Here is a 19,420-nt window from a genome sequence, read left to right as displayed (position 1 = left end):
GTCCGCAGGCGTGGTAGGAGGGGCAGGGCAGATCCGCCGCCCGCGCCTCCAAGGTAGGCAGACCTACAACAGACCGGCGGATCAGGCTCAGGCCCAGGAGCCTGCCGGCGTGGTACAAACACCACCCTAATTGGAGTAGTGGCAGAGCAGAGTCGCCGCCCGTGCCAGGAACAGGCCCAGCATCCTGCAGGCGGGGTAGTCACGACACCCCAATTGGAGTAGGGGCAGAACAGAGCCTCCACCCGTGCCCGAAAGGTGGGCAGATCTGCGACCGACCAGGGGGACAGGCCCAGTGGCCTGCCGGTACGACAGACACGTCACCCCATTTGGAGTAGGGGCAGAGTAGAGCCGCAGCCCGCGCCTGCAGGGTAGGCAAACCTGCAACCGACTGGCGGATCAGGCCCGGTGGCCTGCCGGCGTGGTACACTCGTCACCCCAATTGGAGTAGGGGCAGAACAGAGCCGCCGCCAGCTCCCAGAACAGGCCCAGTGACCTGCCGGCGTGGTAGCCATGACACCCCAATTGGAATAAGGAGAGAGCAGAGCCGCCGCCTGCACCTGCAGGAAAGATACGCAAGCAGTATGAAAAGACAAGGAAAGAAAGGACCACAAGCAATGCAGGTCAACGCAACTTTAGAAGAGGTAACAGCTGCAGCAGATGGAATGTCAGATGAAGAATTCAGGATATACATGCTTCAGATGATCTGGAGTATCAAGGAAGACATTAAACAGCAAAATCAGAAAATGAAAGATCACTTCGACAACGAATTACGCAAACAAATCCAGGAAGCAAAGGATCAACTATACAGGGAGATAGAGGTTATAAAAAACAAACAATCAGAAATCCTAGAAATGCAGGAAGCAATAAACCAACTTAAAAACTCAATGGAGAATACTACCAACAGAGTAGAACACTTAGAAGATAGAACATCAGACAATGAAGACAAAGTATTTCAACTGGAAAAGAACATAGACAGCTCAGCAAGACTGTTAAGAAACCATGAGCAGAACATCCAAGAAATATGGGATAACATTAAGAGACCAAACTTAAGAGTCATTGGGATACAGGAAGGTACAGAGCTCCAAACCAAAGGAATGAGCAGTCTATTCAATGAAATAATACAAGAAAACTTCCCAGACTTGAAGAATGAGACAGAATCCCAAATCCTAGAAGCCTACAGGACGCCGAATGTGCAAAATCATAAGAGATCCACACCTAGACACATTATAATGAAGATGCCCAACATACAGAATAAGGAGAGAATTTTAAAAGCTACAAGAGAAAGGAAGCAGATTACATTTAGGGGTAAGCCAATCAGGATAACAGCTGATCTTTCAACACAGACTCTGAAAGCTAGAAGATCCTGGAATAACATATTTCAAACACTGAAAGAAAATGGGTTCCAACCAAGAATTGTGTATCCAGCGAAATTAAGCTTCAGGATGGAGGATGAAATTAAAACCTTCCACGATAAACAAAAGTTTAAAGAATTCGCAGCTAGAAAACCATCTCTTCAAAACATCCTTGCCAAAGCATTACAGGAAGAGGAAATGGAAAATAACAATGAAAACCAACAGTGGGAGGTAGGACAGTAAAGGGGGGGGGGAAATAATCAAAGAGGAAAACAAACCATGTTTAGTAACAGAAATAAACAAATATGGCTGGAAGAACAACCCATATCTCAATAATAACCCTAAATGTTAATGGCTTAAACTCACCAATCAAGAGACACAGGCTAGTAGAATGGATCACAAAACAAGACCCAACAATATGCTGCCTACAGGAGACGCATTTGATAGGAAAAGACATACATAGGCTGAAGGTGAAAGGTTGGGAAAAATCATATCACTCATATGGACTTCGGAAACAAGCAGGAGTGTCCATACTCATATCAAATAAAATAGATTTCAAGCCAAAGTTAATCAAAAGGGATAAAGAGGGACACTACATACTGCTTAAGGGAACCATACACCAACAAGACATAACAATCATAAATATATATGCTCCAAACAATGGTGCAGCTATGTTCATCAAACAAACTCTTCTCAAGTTCAAGAGTCTAATAGACCACCATACCATAATCATGGGAGACTTCAACACACCTCTCTCGCCACTGGACAGATCTTCCAAACAAAAGTTGAATAAAGAAACTATAGAACTCAATAACACTATTAATAACCTAGACCTAATTGACATATATAGAGTATACCACCCAACATCAAGCAGTTACACTTTTTTCTCAGCAGCACATGGATCCTTCTCAAAAATAGATCATATATTATGTCACAGGGCAACTCTTAGACAATATAAAGGAGTAGAGATAATAACATGCATCTTATCTGATCATAATGGAATGAAACTGAAAATCAACGATAAAAGAAGGAAGGAAAAAGCATACATCACTTGGAGAATGAACAATAGGTTACTGAATGATCAATGGGTTATAGAAGACATCAAGAAGGAAATTAAAAAATTCTTAGAGATAAATGAAAACACAGACACAACATATCGGAATCTATGGGACACATTGAAAGCAGTTCTAAGAGGAAAATTCATTGCTTGGAGTTCATTCCTTAAAAAAAGAAAAAACCAACAAATAAATGATCTCATACTTCATCTCAAAATCCTTGAAAAAGAAGAGCAAAGCAACAGCAAAAGAAGTAGAAGGCAAGAAATAATTAAAATCAGAGCTGAAATTAATGAAATCGAAACAAAAGAAACAATTGAAAAAATTGACAAAACTAAAAGTTGGTTCTTTGAAAAAATAAACAAAATCGACAGACCCTTAGCGATGCTAGCGAAGAGAAGAAGAGAGAGAACTCAAATTACTAGCATACGGGATGAAAAAGGCAATATCACAACAGACACTTCAGAAATACAGAAGATAATCAAAAACTATTTTGAATCCTTATACTCCAATAAATTAGAAGATAGTGAAGGCATAGATAAATTTCTTAAGTCATATGATCTGCCCAGATTGAGTCAGGAGGATATAGAAAACCTAAACAGAACAATATCAATTGAGGAAATAGAAGAAACCATAAAAAGACTACCAACTAAGAAAAGCCCAGGTCCGGATGGGTATACAGCAGAATTTTACAAAACCTTTAAAGAAGAACTAATACCAATACTTTTCAAGCTACTTCAGGAAATAGAAAAGGAGGGAGAACTTCCAAATTCATTCTATGAGGCCAACATCACTCTGATACCTAAACCAGACAAAGACACTTCAAAGAAAGAAAACTACAGACCAATATCTCTAATGAACCTAGATGCAAAAATCCTCAATAAAATTCTGGCAAATCGGATACAAAAACATATGAAAAAAATTGTACACCATGATCAAGTAGGATTCATCCCTGGGATGCAAGGCTGGTTCAATATACAGAAATCAATAAATGTTATTCACCACATCAATAGACTTAAAAATAAGAACCATATGATCATCTCGATAGATGCGGAAAAAGCATTCGACAAAGTACAGCATCCCTTTATGTTCAAAACTCTAGAAAAACTAGGGATAACAGGAACATACCTCAATATTGTAAAAGCAATCTATGCTAAGCCTCAGGCTAGCATCATTCTGAATGGAGAAAAACTGAAGGCATTCCCTCTAAAATCTGGAACAAGACAGGGATGCCCTCTCTCTCCACTTCTGTTCAACATAGTTCTCGAAACACTGGCCAGAGCAATTAGACAGACGAAAGAAATTAAAGGCATCAAAATAGGAAAAGAAGAACTTAAATTATCACTATTTGCAGATGATATGATTCTATACCTAGCAGACCCAAAAGGCTCTACAAAGAAACTATTAGAGCTAATAAATGAATTCAGCAAAGTGGCAGGATATAAAATCAACACGCATAAATCAAAGGCATTCCTGTATATCAGCGACAAATCCTCTGAAATGGAAATGAGGACAACCACTCCATTCAAAATATCTTCAAAAAAAATAAAATACTTGGGAATCAACCTAACAAAAGAGGTGAAAGACTTATACAATGAAAACTACAGAACCCTAAAGAGAGAAATAGAAGAAGATCTTAGAAGATGGAAAAATATACCCTGTTCATGGATAGGCAGAACTAACATCATCAAAATGGCGATATTACCAAAAGTTCTCTATAGGTTTAATGCAATGCCAATCAAAATCCCAACGGCATTTCTTGTAGAAATAGAGAAAGCAATCATGAAATTCATATGGAAAAATAAAAGACCCAGAATAGCAAAAACAATGCTAAGCAGGAAGTGTGAATCAGGCGGTATAGCGATACCAGACTTCAAACTATACTACAGAGCAATAGTAACAAAAACAGCATGGTACTGGTACCAAAACAGGCGGGTGGACCAATGGTACAGAATAGAGGACACAGAAACCAATCCACAAAACTACAACTATCTTATATTTGATAAAGGGGTTAAAAGCATGCAATGGAGGAAGGATAGCATCTTCAACAAATGGTGCTGGGAAAACTGGAAATCCATATGCAACAAAATGAAACTGAACCCCTTTCTCTCGCCATGCACAAAAGTGAATTCAAAATGGATCAAGGAGCTTGATATCAAATCAGAGACGCGCCGTCTTATATATGAAAAAGTTGGCTACGATCTACAGTCGGTGGGGTCGGGCTCCAAATTCCTCAATAGGACACCCATAGCACAAAAGTTAATAACTAGAATCAACAAATGGGACTTACTCAAACTAAAAAGTTTTTTCTCAGCAAAAGAAACAATAAGAGAGGTAAATAGGGAGCCTACACCCTGGGAACAAATCTTTACTCCTCACACTTCAGATAGAGCCCTAATATCCAGAGTATACAAAGAACTCAAAAAATTAGACAATAAGAGAACAAACAACCCAATCAACAAATGGGCCAAGGACCTGAACAGACACTTCTCAGAGGAGGACATACAGTCAATCAACAAGTACATGAAAAAATGCTCACCATCTCTAGCTGTCAGAGAAATGCAAATCAAAACCACCCTAAGATACCATCTCACTCCAGTAAGATTGGCAGCCATTAGGAAGTCAAACAACAACAAGTGCTGGCAAGGATGTGGGGAAAAGGGTACACTTGTACATTGCTGGTGGGACTGCAGATTGGTGCAGCCAATTTGGAAAGCAGTATGGAGATTTCTTGGAAAGCTGGGAATGGAGCCACCATTTGACCCAGCTATTCCCCTTCTCGGTCTATTCCCTAAAGACCTAAAAAGAGCATGCTACAGGGACACTGCTACATCGATGTTCATAGCAGCACAGTTCACAATAGCAAGACTGTGGAACCAACCTAGATGCCCTTCAATAGACGAATGGATAAAAAAAATGTGGCATTTATACACAATGGAGTATTACTCTGCATTAAAAAATGACAAAATCATAGAATTTACAGGGAAATGGATGGCATTAGAGCAGATTATGCTAAGTGAAGCTAGCCAATCCCTAAAAAACAAATGCCAATTGTCTTCTTTGATATAAGGAGAGTAACTAAGAACAGAGTAGGGATGAAGAGCAGGAGAAGAAGATTAACATTTAACAGGGATGAGAGGTGGGAGGGAAAGGGAGAGAGAAGGGAAATTGCATGGTAATGGAAGGAGACCCTCAGGGTTATACAGTGGAGGAGGTAGAGAGAGAGGAGGGGAGGGGAGGGGAGAGGTGGGGAGGGGGGAGGGTGGAGGATGGGAAAGGCAGCGGAGCACAACAGACACTAGTATGGCAATTTGTAAATCAATGGATGTGTAACTGATGTGATTCTGCAATCTGTGAATGGGGTGAAGGTGGGAGTTCATAAGCCACTTGAATCAAAGTGTCGAATATGATATGTCAAGAAATTTGTAATGTTTTGAACAACCCACAATAAAAAATTTAAAAAAAAAAAAGAAAAAAGAAAATAGATACCACCTACAATGGCTTAGGAATAATACTTACATAATAAATATTCATTCTGTGTCCAAGAATCTGTTCCAATTGTTCCTAATTTCATGGCTTAAAGTTAGGACAAAGTTTTGAAGGAAGAATCCTTTCAAATATCTACAAGGCTGTCATGTGGAAGAAGGATTAGGTTTATTCCAGTGGCTCCAGAGGGCTGGACTAGTATAAGTGAATTTGGGAGAAAGGTAGGTTTCAACTAAGAATCTGAAATATCTTTCAAATGAGATGCTTGTCCAGAAAAGAAGGTGTTGCTTTGTGAAACAGCCAGTTCCTAGTGTCTCATAATGTTTAAGACTCCAGTATCCTACATCTCTAGAGACTGCTTTGGACTGGCCACCCCAGCTAATTTCAAAGGTCTTCATAAATTTCAAGTTCAAAGTGAAATTTTGTTAGATTTTGAAAAGAGAAATACACATTATCAATAAAGCAGTTTAAAGCCATTCAAATTGTGGGTGAAATTGTTATGTTTCTCAAAAATAGTAAATTCTACTTAAAATTTTTACTCCTAGACACTTCTTTGAAGGAAAAAAATTTTTTTTTGCTTACATGTGTATACATTTTCAAGAGCTTATTTTTTTAAAGTGAAAATTGTCCTAATAAGGAGTAGTCTAAGTCAATCTTCCATCAGCATTGTTTTCTGATTACAGTTTAAAAACTGTATAGATACTGCATTTATTCCTGATACTTTAATAATTTGTAGGAATTCAATGAGGAAAACAAACATCCTCCTTCATTTGAATGGCAAGTACTAAGATTTAAATCTCTAATCTTAAATCTTTGAACAAGGTCTTTTTTCTTGGTAGATTTTTTCTTTTAATGTCCCTTCAGGTTAACAATTCTATTTTCTTCCAGTTTACAAAATGCTGAAATAAAACAGTCAGTCTTCTCCCACACCTAACTTGGCTGTTTTCCAAGGACTTACCATGGATCCTCTTACTCTACTCCTTACCTGGTAGTATTGCTCTCTAAATCTACAGCCCCAATTTTTGCTGGAAGGGTATTTCATTTTTGTGATGGGCTGTGATTTCTGTTTCTTAAAAAGCAATTTAGGATACTGGGAATTCTCCTGGAATCTGCAAGAAGTCACTGCAGAGGTAAAGCAAGAAAGACGCTGGGAAGAAATGCCTTCTGCATAAATCTAGTTACTCTAGTCCTCTTTGACAAATTCTGGGACTAGACTTCAGGCAGAGCTGAAATTGTCCTCTTTACCATATCTATTTTTTTATGACTGTTCATATTTACATACGTGACACATATAGGGAGGGAGGGAGGGAGAAGGAGAGAGAGAGAGAGAGAGAGAGAGAGAGAGAGAGAGAGATGACGTGAGGCTCTCCTGAGAGAATAGGAGGTAACAAGGAAATAAAACAGGTGTCCGAGAAGGGCTCCTTTCAGAGAAGGGAGAATAGAGAATAATCATCATTCACACCCCCAAGAGTTCTCTGCAGAGAGCAACCTGCAAAACCGAACTCGTGCATCCTCTTGGGGGACAGGTTCTTTTGCTTTCTATTTGCTCACCGGCAGCCAAGGTGCATATTTGAAAGGGACCGTATTTCCTCCTCGATGGCTGGTCAGGTCGATTTTTCCAGGCTAATGTATTCAATAGCTCAATAGCTTTTTTGTTATTATATTTGTTGAGGTAAAGGGGGAAGAGATCGGTTGAAATTCTGTCTGGGTAAGTGGGAGATTCCCTGCGATGAGGAAGGCGAGACTTAGAAGCAGGAGGGGAAAGCAACAGACCCCCGCCCCCACAGCACGCGTTCCCCTTACTCTCCACCAGTGATCTCCCTTGGAGACCCCAGGCAGCACATCAATATTTAATCAGCCCTTCGGGGCTGGCCCGGCACTGCTCTCACTGCGCTGAAGCCGGCGCCGGCTCTGCAAACCGCTTTGGAAGGACGGGCTCCCGGATCACCCCCTCCCCAGGGTGGCTCTCCTCCCTGCCCGGCTCGGCGCCCACCATGCGCGCCTGCCAGCGGCACACGCTGCTCTGTGCGCTGCCCTGGCTACTGTGGGCTGTGGCGCCGGGTCGCCCAGCGAAGCCCCCCACGCAGTCCGCAGCGCTGCGCGGCGCCCCAAGCGACCCCGCCAGGGGCGCAGATTTCAATCACGTCTACAGCGGGATAGTGAACCTCAGCACCGAGAACATCTACTCCTTCAACTACACCAGCCAGCCTGGCCAGGTAAGACACTTGCTCCCCTCGCTCGACTCCTAGAACTTGCCAGGTTTCAACACCTGGGTCGCTTGCTTTGGGTTCCCCTGAGAATTGGCCTTGGGACTTAGAAACCGTCATTTCCTTTCTCCCGAAAAGCAATCACTGCCCTGCCAGAGCTGCCACAGCCAGCCTCGCAGACAACTCCGCTTCACCTCGCGCCTACGCCGGCCTGGTCACTGGTAATTGTGGGCTCTGCAGAGGCGCTAATTCCCTGCACCTTCTGCGGGTCCTTGCTCCCTGCTGGGCCTTTCTCCAGGAAAGTCATAATTCCTAGGTTTGCGGGAGGGCAGGAAAGACCGAACCTCTGTTCCCAAACCCGTGCGGGAAAGGAATCTCCTTTCATTTGTGTGATCCAAGACCCTTCTATTTCATTGCGCACGGGGAGGGAGAGCTGCTAAGATTCTAAAATGGAAATCGTGTGAGAATGGACGAAAGCTGCAGAACCTCTGTGTATTCAATAGTCACGTCCTGCCTTTCGGTACCATTGTCACAGTATGTGCTTCAGAGAAGCGAGAAGACCTGGTCAAAGACATTGGAACTGCAGCCATCACCTGATCTGCCCAGGATTTTATCTTAAATAAGGATGAATAATTGTGTGAAAGTTCTAGACTTATTTCTGAGAAAGTTGAGGTGAGACAAGGGCGGAGGATTGTTTCAATAACTGTGCTTTTGACATATATACTCTGATTACATAATTTTAAGAAAATGTATGTGGTTCGCTTTTTTTGTCCCTTCAATATGGTACCTTCTGGATCACAGAACAAGAGAGAGAGAATCTACAGTGTACCTGCCTCTGGATCTTCTTCCCATATTGATGCGTTTATTTGTACCTTACTGTGCCAGCATTCCCAACTCCTTTGGAAAATTCCAGAACCAGATGATTGGGATACCACCATATTTCTCCTTCTCTGATTCTTATTCTCATTCAGGCTCACAACTGGAAAACCTCCTTGCTTTAACTAGAAAGGGCTTATATTGTGGTGGGGCCGGGGAGGGGGACAAAGGTGCCTTTTGCTACTCCCAGATATCTTCCAATTCTGTGTACTGATGAAGTGCCCTAAGTTTCCCATCTTGAGTCTGTCAGACAACCCTGTGGCACTATGTCCATGGCAGCACAGCCCTTACCCTGCTCCATCCTCCTGTCACCTTCAGGTTGTATGTCCTGTAATGGACAGAGGGACTATGGGCAGTAACTTACATTGCAGACAAGAGGGAGGGGGCAGTTTTTATTTCCCAAACCCACTCAACTTCTTCCTATCTAGCATGAGGTCCCCTACAAGTTGGTTGGTTGATATATTACCCATGAGGTATGTTCCCAGCCCTGTGATTCCCATGGAATGGAAAAGTCTGAAAAACCCCATGATCTCTGCGGTATAATATCAGCTTCTCCCTCAGTCATTGGTAAGGAAACAGCTTACACATGCAAAGTAAATCCTAGCATCAGACTTTGATGTTTCTTGCAGTGCTGCTTTGAGATAAACTAACTGCTTTTTTAAAAAAAAATCCTTTTAGTTGTAGATGGACACAATACCTTTATTTTATTTATTAATTTTTATGTGGTGCCGAGGATCAAACCCAGTATCTCACGCATGCAAGGCAAGTGCTCTGCCACTGAGCCACAACCCTAGCCCAAATTGACTGCTTTTTAAATGCTGATTTTGATTTTCCCTCCTTAGTTCTGTGTAAATTTCTCTACTACAGCACAAGTTGCTGTGTATGCAGTTGAGGTCACCTACTTGATTTTCCTACTAAACCTTGAGTTATTGAAGACAAAGATACAATCATGTTCATTACTGTATCTTAGTATCTAGTGCAGTGCCTGGCACATATAGATTTATAATTTTTTTAAAAAAATGAACAAGTAAGTGAATAAAAGTCTACAACACCTTTAAGCTGAAGTTAAAATATGCATTGCTTTCAATTTAATAGGTTCGAATATGTGAGATCATTTCAGATAAAAACAAAAATAAATTTTACTTTTAAGAGGAACAAAAAATTTTTAAATATTCTATTGTGTCCTTTATATGTTGCCTGTATGTGTGTTTAAATGTCTTTTATTGAAACCAATTTCTGTAATCCCAGATACTTGGGAGCCTGAGACAGGAGGATTTTGGCTTCAAAGCCAACCAGCAATATAATAAGACACCATTAAAAAAAAAAAAAAAAAAAGATAGTACCTTTATTTTATGAAACAATGTTTTTTAAAAAGTTGTCAACCTTACAGTCCTTTGAATTTTCACTAAAATGTTACTACTAGTCTGAGAAATACAAACTTGAGAATCATTTCAATTATTTTAATGTCGGTATGCACTAATATAAAACAGATGTCAAACCTTACAGTTTTCTGAGACATATTTTCAATATGTAAATGAAAGAGTGGAACCCCCAATCTACTTACCATAGGAAATTACCCTCTTCTCTCCAGCCATGTTCCTGTTGATTTTTCCAGAGATGACCATTTCCAGATCTTTCTGTCCAAACCATTACTCTCATTTTCTACTGATGGCCTCCTCTCTTCTTGATCTGCTTTGCCCCAAGTTGAAGAACAATGTCATGAACATAGGTGGTGGGGGTAGCAGAATTTTACTGAAGGTTTGAAATAACACAAGGGAATTGTACCACAGCACAGGGTATGTGAGACATTGGGGATATAGCTCAGTGGGTAGAGTGTTTGTCTTGCATGTACAAGGTCCTGGGTTCAATCCCCAGCACCACCACCAAAAAAAAAGAAAGAAAGAAACTTAGGCAACACTATCTAAGGGGAGATCTCAAGAGGGTAGCTCTTTCTTTCAGGCCCTGAACTACCAACATTTTCCAAATGCTGGCCTCCACACTCTAAATTTTTATTACTCTCTCATGTTGAACTTTTTTTCCCCCTCCACTGTCAACTTCAAACTCACTAAGGAGCTCTGCTAAATAAAGATCTGTAATCTCTAGAGCAGAAACTTAGACTAGACTGGTTTTCCACTAACCTGACCAATGTCTCAGTTGGTCAGGGTCTCTTTCCCTGCAGGGTTATTTCCCATCACCTTTCTTCAATCAGCAAAAATTGAGGTTTAGAAAAAAAAATTTTGAGTTTTAATCTTTCACCCCTTCCTCTTCAAGCCATTGTTGTTTTCCTTTGTTTTTCTTTTGCCTTTCAGGAGAATGTCTAATATAAATTTAGGCTTTGGTGAAGAAAGAAAGGAGTTGTGGGTGCCTTGCTCCTAATACTTTCCATCAGCCGCATTTTCCATACCAAATGCTGTCCTAGAGGATGGGTTTACCCAGCCGTGTCATGCTAAGTTAGCTGGACTCAGCACCAGGAAAAGTCTTGTATGCCTCCCAGCCATAGAGTCATATAAATATGAAGTTGCCATTTAGGGAAAAAAAAAAAAACCTAAAACAGTGGAGTGACTAGTGTGAAGAAAAATAATGGAGATAATGACTGAAGATGCAGGTTAGGCAAGATCAGGTTCATTTCATCTCTCTGGAAAGGAAGTTTCTGGAGACGTTCTTTAAGAGGAATAGGGTTACACTGTGCAAACAGGGTGTTCTGTAACCACAGGGCTCATTCATACTACAAGGAAATCACCTTGTTGGAAAGTCACCAGGGATCTGTTTGGGACAGAGGGCATAAACTGAAGTGTACCGGGAAATGAGAATATCCTTGTAGAGACTGGCAAGGCAATGACCAGATGTTTCTGTGTAAGGTAGATGGTAATAAGAAGCCCTTAAATAAAAATCTAACCACTGCACAACAGGTTATCTCTTCTGAGGCTTTAAATAACAGAACTGAATGTTTGTCATAGAATTTGAAATGTTTCCCTGGAAATGTCTCTTATGTTTATTAAACTGACGCATTTGTCTTTTAATGACATGTATTATGCATTTCTGTACCCAGAGAACAATCTTTGGCTTTTTTAATATCAACCAATGGTTTTATATCCAGAAATTTGGGAGTTTTATAGTTTCATATTTTGTGTTTAGGTATATTATCCATTTGAGGTTCCTTTTTGTGAAAGGCAAAGTTTTGTTTTGTTTTGTTTTGTTTTGTTTTGTTTTGTTTTGTTTTGTTTTTAAGAGTCAAACTCAAATTTATTTAACAGATCTCAAGGTTAAGGTTTCTATTTAGGCCATTATTATTATTATTTTGCATATACTGTCCATTTGTTCAGCACCATATGTTGAAAAACCCTCCCTATATTCTTAGTATGTTTGCATTTACTGCCCTGCTTTGGAACAAAGCAACTCCACACCTGGTACTTAGTGTTCTTATTATCATTCCCCACCTTCCCTTCTGCTGCCACCACCTCTAATGCCTGACATTCTTTTATCTCTCCTTTTTGCTCTGCATCTTATGTTTCTATGAATCTCTCATTTTTTTAACTTTCCAATCTCTTATGAACATGGACATTCCATCAAGTTTTCCTTGCTTCTCTGGACATGATCTCCTCTACTTGCTTGAGGCTTTGCTAACTGCAAAGATACTCTGTCTTATTTGTTCCAGGAGGTAAGTTTTGTTTCTTACTCCTGGTTCAGAGCCATGATGAATAACTCAGTTACTAGAAGCTGGTGTCCTGATGACCAAGATTTTGCTATGGAGTTTGAACAGTACCAACAGTGGAGGATGAAAAGGAAATGTTATTGGGGCAGACAGTCAATATTTGAGTTGACTTCATGTGCCACTCTTTCCTTTGCTCAAGTCAAAATAGTTGTCTTTTTCAAGTCTGCTTAGCTACAGAAATGAAATTTTTTTGAGACTTCCCTTGAGACTTTCTGTTCTTTTTTCTATCACTAAAAGAAACTTATATAAAATATTCTTTGAAACCAAAAGAAAGGGCTAATTGTGTTTTAAACTTAAGATTAAAGAACCTTTTAAGTCAATCTCTTCTCACTTAACAGGAGGAAAACTGAAAGCCAGTGAAATAAATTACTTATCCAAAAATCACAAATCTAGTTTAAAGCAAATCTAAGAATGTATCTTAAGTTCCAGAAGATATTTTCTCAGGATATTTCTATTAAATCACTCTCCTTCCCACAAGAGCATATATACCTGTAATGATTATCAACAACAATAACCTTAAAATACTATAGTCTCATTCTCACAGCCATACCTTTTGGTTTAAGACTCATGTTTAGCTTCCTTACAATTACTGAAAAGTGAAACAAGATTTTTATCATTGTTTTTCCCCCATGAATTATCCAAGCATTCTTTGGTCTGTGTATATCAGGCAAGCAGGGCAGAAACTAAGTCAAGCTATGAAGTTGGCAGATTTTCTTAAGTATTTCAGAGAACCACAGCCACCACCAAACATGAGCTTACAAGTGACCTCTCTGGATCCCAGAGGGCCTGTCTTCATCCCTTTAGGGTTTTTGTTTTCATCAAGATACAGGGCAGCTTGGAGGCCCATGCAACTAACCTGTTACTTCAGGGCAGTGTTATTCCTTAGAACTGGTATTTCTGGATCCTCACTAAGCAGCCATGAAGATAAGCCACAATAAACAGGACTAACTGACTGTTTCTGTCCTTCGAGATTAACTGCCCTGTTGTGGACAGAGTGACTCATAGCTATGATAATTAACTTCCTAACTGGAAGCATATGTTGTGAGCCCCAAACAGGAATGCCCACAGTTTTATTTCTTCCATCTACCGCCTAAAAGATTCCTGTATTTGTCTTCCTCCCTTTCCATACCACTCTCACCAGGAAGAATTATATGTTTCCAGGAAAGAGAGACAATGATTATCTTCAAAACAGAAGGATAAGGAGAGACAAACAGTGGTGAAGTTTTGGTGTGAAGAGGGATCAGGGAAAATTATGAATAGTGAAGCCCCCAAATGACTATTAGGTGCAAGAGAAATGGACAGGGAAGGGAAGAGGACATAGAGTCAGGCAAGTTTCTTGTCTACAAACAACAGAAATCAACCTGCTAACATAAGTAGAGAAACGTGAGTTACCAGCCTGAGACAACATTGAGGACCAAGAGACTAAGCCATAGGAAACCACAGCCATAGTTACGCAGCAGGAATGGCCCACTCTGCCATCACTGCCTCTACTATCATTGCATATAGCCTCCACATGTGCCCCATTGATGCCTCCATCACCAGTGAAATCTAAACTTCCTTTCATCTTTGTGTCATTTCCTCTCAACTGAAAGTGCCAAATGGATGCATAGGTCATGCATCTGAGCCTTTGGGATCTATAGGCTGCCTTGTCCATCCCCCATAAAGTTCACACAGTGGGATGGAATAGGGGATTTTCCTCCATAACATGCAACAGTTTTGGATGCCGTACAGCTACAAACAAACCCTTCTAAAAGCTCTCATGGGCCAGGCCCGGTGGTACACACCTGTAATCCCAGCAGCTTGGGAGGCTGAGGCAGGAGGATGGAGTTCATAGCCAGCCTCAGCAAAAGCAAGGCACTAAGCAACTCAGTGAGGTCCTGTTTCTAAATAAAATATAAAATAGGGCTGGGAATGTGGCTCAGTGATTGAGTGCCCCTGAGTTCAATCCCTGGTATCAAAAAAAAAAAAAAAAAAAGAAAAAGAAAGAAAAAGAAAAGTGCCTCATGGGGTGCACTGAAGCTAGTGCATTTGTTGGAGAATAGCTAATGTAAACCCAGACATTGGCAGGAAGAACACTGGTATGCACACACTACCTTCTATCTATTCCCATTTAAAGAGGAGCATCTCACCTGAATTCTTCAGAAAAGAATTCAAAGAGGATATTTCACCTCTGCCATATTGTCACTCCACAGTTAGACATAGTTTTTTCTCCCCTAAGGCCCCTTCTGCTATCTTGAGAAGTTGTCTTTGAAGACTTTGAAAAGGAACATGTTTGTAGATGATCAATTTTGTCTTGTTTAGAAAGCAGTTCCTTTAGATAGCACTTATATCCTATAAACACTTATTTACAGTTATAAATGGCACCAATTGGGCAATAAATTTTATACAGAAATAAATAGCTAATAAGCACAGATAATTTACAATCATCACAAAAATTTTCTGATGCTTCTCCATCTTCAGAGCATTAATTAAGTAGGCTTCAAAATAGCTCTAGGAGGAGCTTGCCTGCTGTGCAATCAGTCAGCATATAAATAAAATCTGGGGAGTGGATCCTTGGGTTTGGCTCAACCATAAAATAATTATTTTTTGAAAGTCTCCTTATAGGAAAAGACTGAGCAAGAGATAGAAGGAGGCAGGAAATTTAAAGAGGAGAAAAGGAATCACATACAAATGAACAGTCTCATACCCAAAAGAATGGTGAACTAGTACAGGTTGCTGGCTGTGTCCCAGGAACTGAGCCTGGAGATGCTCAGAGATAAGCCAGTGGAATTGAGAAACCAATGCAAAAATGGAGAGAAACCCTGTTGAGACAGAAGACGGGTAGGTATTGAAGCATGAGGCACAGGCAGCTCACGGTTAGGTTAGAGTCTTCTGGACATACCTGTATTGACATCAGCTCCTGTGAAAAATATCTAGGACAATATTACCTAAAGTGTGCTTCATGGAATAATTGTTTTAGAAGACAAGTCTTGACACTGCATTTAGAACTAAGACATGTTTTGACTGTCCAGCATGTGAACCCCATTCCCATGTGTTTGGAGGAATTCCCCACTTCATGGGTCTCAGCTGGAGGTGGTTCCCCTTCCATGTCAGAGTTGAACACCAGGTACTTGCTTTCTCATCTTCCCTCCTGCTTTCACAACCCCACACCCGTCCAACTCAGGCATAGGCATATAGCCTAGGTGCTGCCAATAAGAACAGATTTCCTCAGATTTTGATTTGGGAGCCAATGATGCAAGGAAGAAGTTATTCAGCAGCAATTGAAGCAACGTTGTGTGTCCAGGGATGACTGTGGAAACAGTGGCAGCACTTAAAACCTTCCAAAGGCTTTCTGTTGCCCTTAGAATAAAGCCCTTATGTACCTAACATGGTTTATAACACTCTTCAGGAAAATAATGGCCTTCCATGCTTCAGGAAAATTGATTTTCCTTCAATTCTTTAAACATGTTTCTCACCTTCTCTCTCATTTCCCCTTTCCTTATGTTTCTACACTATTCCTTTTATTTGTAAACTTTTCTTGCTCTGCCCCAACCCACCAACCCATTTTTCTGGTCTTTTTCTACTCATCTTTTAGGGAAAATATTCTCCCAAATATCTATGTTATGCACTCTTGCAGAAGCTTAAATGGTGATAAAACGGGTTAATTGCTATCCAGCATGCAAACCTCTGATCTTCATGAGGAAAGGAGTTCACGGTGATGATTGACATATCTCTGTGTTCAGTGTAATGCTCGACACAGGGTAAGGAGTCATATATTTATTGAAAAAACACAGTTTATCTTAAAATAACCAGAGTCTGACTGTGTATTGTTCTGCATCCCTGGGCCACCAATGATTATACATCTCTTCAATGGTTACCCATGTTTTTAGTGAAATTGAAATTTTTAAAATATATTTTTAGTTGTAGATGGACACAATACTTTTATTTTATTTATTTATTTTTATGTAGTGCTGAGGATCAAACCCAGTGCCTTGCACATGTGAGGCAAGTGCTCCACCACTGAGCTGCAACCTCAGCCCCGGAATTGAAATTTTTAATATAAAATTTAGATCATAAACTAAAATGTAAAGGCTTATATAAGTATATTCATGTTGAGATCATTGTTGGCATAATGAAATTGGTGTGATGGGGTCTATAAAGCACTCTTCATAGAGAAATGCACTGAATACAAAATGTTGAGAATCTGAAAGCATAGGAAGCAAATAGTTCCCAAGGGATAAACTGCTCTTTTCAATGAGATGAATGAACTGTTTCTAGAAGCCAGGCTGTGAAAGGAAATTAATACCCTATGGGATATGGACCTAAAGCTTCTCCTGTGTCAGGGATGATTTGGCTTATAAGATTGTCTCCATACCAGGGCAACAGGCAGTCAGTTACTAATTGATTGATGAATGGATAGGAGTGGAAAAGTGTTATCCCAACCCAAAGCACAGTTGGGACATTTCTGCCTGATGTTTTGCAGGTCACAACACCATTCCACATCACCTGCCATTTGGTTGACAATGGATGCTGCCCAGAGAAGTGAATAGTCTGGGTGTCATCATTCTAACTCTATAATTGAGGAACCTGAGATCCAGAGAATTTAACAGATTCATCAAAGGCCACCAAGTTTGTAGATATTACTGCCAGAAATAGAAACCACGTCTATATATCTTTCTTCAATGTGGTATAAGTATACGAAAATTTTCTGAGGCTGAATTGGACTGAGAGAATTAAAACAGTCACATCAATAATGTCAGGAATTGTTTTCATGTTTATAATTTTTTTTAAAAAAGTATAACTTTTGATTGAAGCTGCTAAGCTTAATGTAATATAGTTAGGAAAATCTTGGGATGAAATGTTTCATTTATAGGATGCCCTGGCCTCCAATGAGAAAGGGATCCAGGACTGAGCAGCTGTTTTGCTGACCAGCAGCTAGCTGTTTTTATATACCAGTTACATGTGAGTGCTCCTACCAGTCCTGCTCTCAACGGTGACATGCAAGCTTACAAAACAAATTTTGCAAAGTAGCAGATTACAAAGTCAGCATATAAAAATCAAAAGCTTTCCTAAATACCAATAATGAACCTGCTGAGAAAGAAATCAGGAAAACAACTTTATTCACAATAGTCTAAAAAAAAATACCTAGGACTAAATCTAACCAATTAGGTGAAAGAAGGCTACAACGATAACTGTAGAACATTGAAGAAAAAAATTAAAGAAGACGCAAAGATATGGAAGGACCTCCCATGTTCATAGATAAGCAGAATTAATATTGTTAAAATAGCCATACTACCAAAAGCAATGTACATATTCAGTGTCAAAATATCAATGACATTCTTCACAGAACTAGAAAAAAAAGGCCTAAAATTCATCTGAAAGAATAAAAGAATCAGAATAGCCAAAGCAATTCTAAGCCAGAAAAGTAACCCTGGAGGCATTACAATATCTGACTTCAAATTATACCAGAGAGCTATAATAACAAAAAACCGCATGGTACTGGCATAAAAGTGGACACTTACATCAATGATATGGAATAGAAGACCGAGAGAAAAACCCACTCATCTACAATAATCTGATCCTTGACAAAGTTGCCAAAAACATACATTGGAGAAAAGACATCCTTTTTAAGAAATGCTGCTGGGAAAATGAAAATTGATAGACCCTTGTCTCTCACCCTGCACAAAAAACAACTCAAAATGATCAAAGACCCAGGTATTAGACCAGAACCTACGCAACTCCTAGAAAAAAACACGGGATCCAAACATTCCAGCATATAGACATAGGCAATGACTTTCTCAATAGGATCCCTAAAGCTCAGGAAATAAGGCCAAGAGTTAACAAATGGAATCACATCAAATGAAAAAGCTTCTGCAGCAAAGGAAACAATTAGGAATGTGAAGAGAAAACTTATAAAATGGGAAAAAATCTTTATTAGTTACTCTTCTGACAGAGTATTAATATCAAGAATATAAAAAGAACTCAAAAAACAGCACCCCCAAATCAAATAACCCAATTAACAAATGGCCAAAGGAATTAAACAGACAATTCTCAAAAGAAGTAGTGATACCACTCCCCAATGATACCACACTCAGTATTTACCCTAAAGAATTGAAGTCTTCATACTATAGTGAGTGATACATACATACATAGGCTTATAGCAGCATAGTTCCCAATAGCCAAACTATGGACAGTGATATTGGCCAAACTATATTGTTATATTTTGTGCATATATTGATTGTAACAGCAAATCCCATTATTGTGTATAATTATAATGCACCAATAAAAAAACATGGGGAAGAAAAAGAAAAAAAGTTTCCTTATAAAGCACCTTTGGGCCTAGGCCAGGGTCATTCTGAGTTCTTGATAATTCAACTGTTGAACTGAGTTTGGCTTCAGAGAAGTTTATTGAGTATTTTGTGTTGATATCTATTACATATAAAAATAGCTTTCATTTTTAAAAAATTTCTCTTGTATTTGATTGTCTTGATGACAACTGGTTCATAAATTATTCTGGTTGTTTTATTTCTATGTCTAGAATAATATATATATATATATCCATCCCTCAAAAATTTGAAATTACTTACTAATAAAATTATCTACACTAGGAAAAAAAAGTATCACAGTATTGAAAGGTAAACTGAGACACAATAACATTTTTAAAGAGTTTATTTGAACAAATGACAATTCATCAGTCATGCAGCTCCAAACCAGATATGGTTTGGGTACTTAGCCAAAGGAACGAAAAAAGAA

The 19,420-nt window shown here is 39.6% G+C and overlaps 1 protein-coding gene across 1 annotated transcript in view; it reads left to right on the top strand.

Moving 5' to 3' along the window:
• The first annotated feature begins 7,275 nt into the window (after positions 1-7,275).
• Positions 7,276-19,420, top strand: part of Sidt1 (SID1 transmembrane family member 1) — an 83,749-nt gene continuing 71,604 nt past the window's right edge. The window contains exon 1 of the mRNA XM_046425163.2: positions 7,276-8,109. Coding sequence (XP_046281119.1) covers positions 7,888-8,109 — 222 coding nt within the window. The 5' untranslated portion in view covers positions 7,276-7,887. The remainder of the gene's footprint in view (positions 8,110-19,420) is intronic.

The sequence above is a fragment of the Marmota monax genome, unplaced genomic scaffold, assembly GCF_021218885.2.
Source record: "Marmota monax isolate L192 unplaced genomic scaffold, Marmota_monax_Labrador192_F-V1.1 WCK01_AAM20220418_F8-fsc00119, whole genome shotgun sequence".
Lineage (NCBI taxonomy): Eukaryota > Metazoa > Chordata > Mammalia > Rodentia > Sciuridae > Marmota > Marmota monax.
Note: the sequence above shows the minus strand (reverse complement) of the source record. Positions and strands in the feature narration are given on the sequence as shown.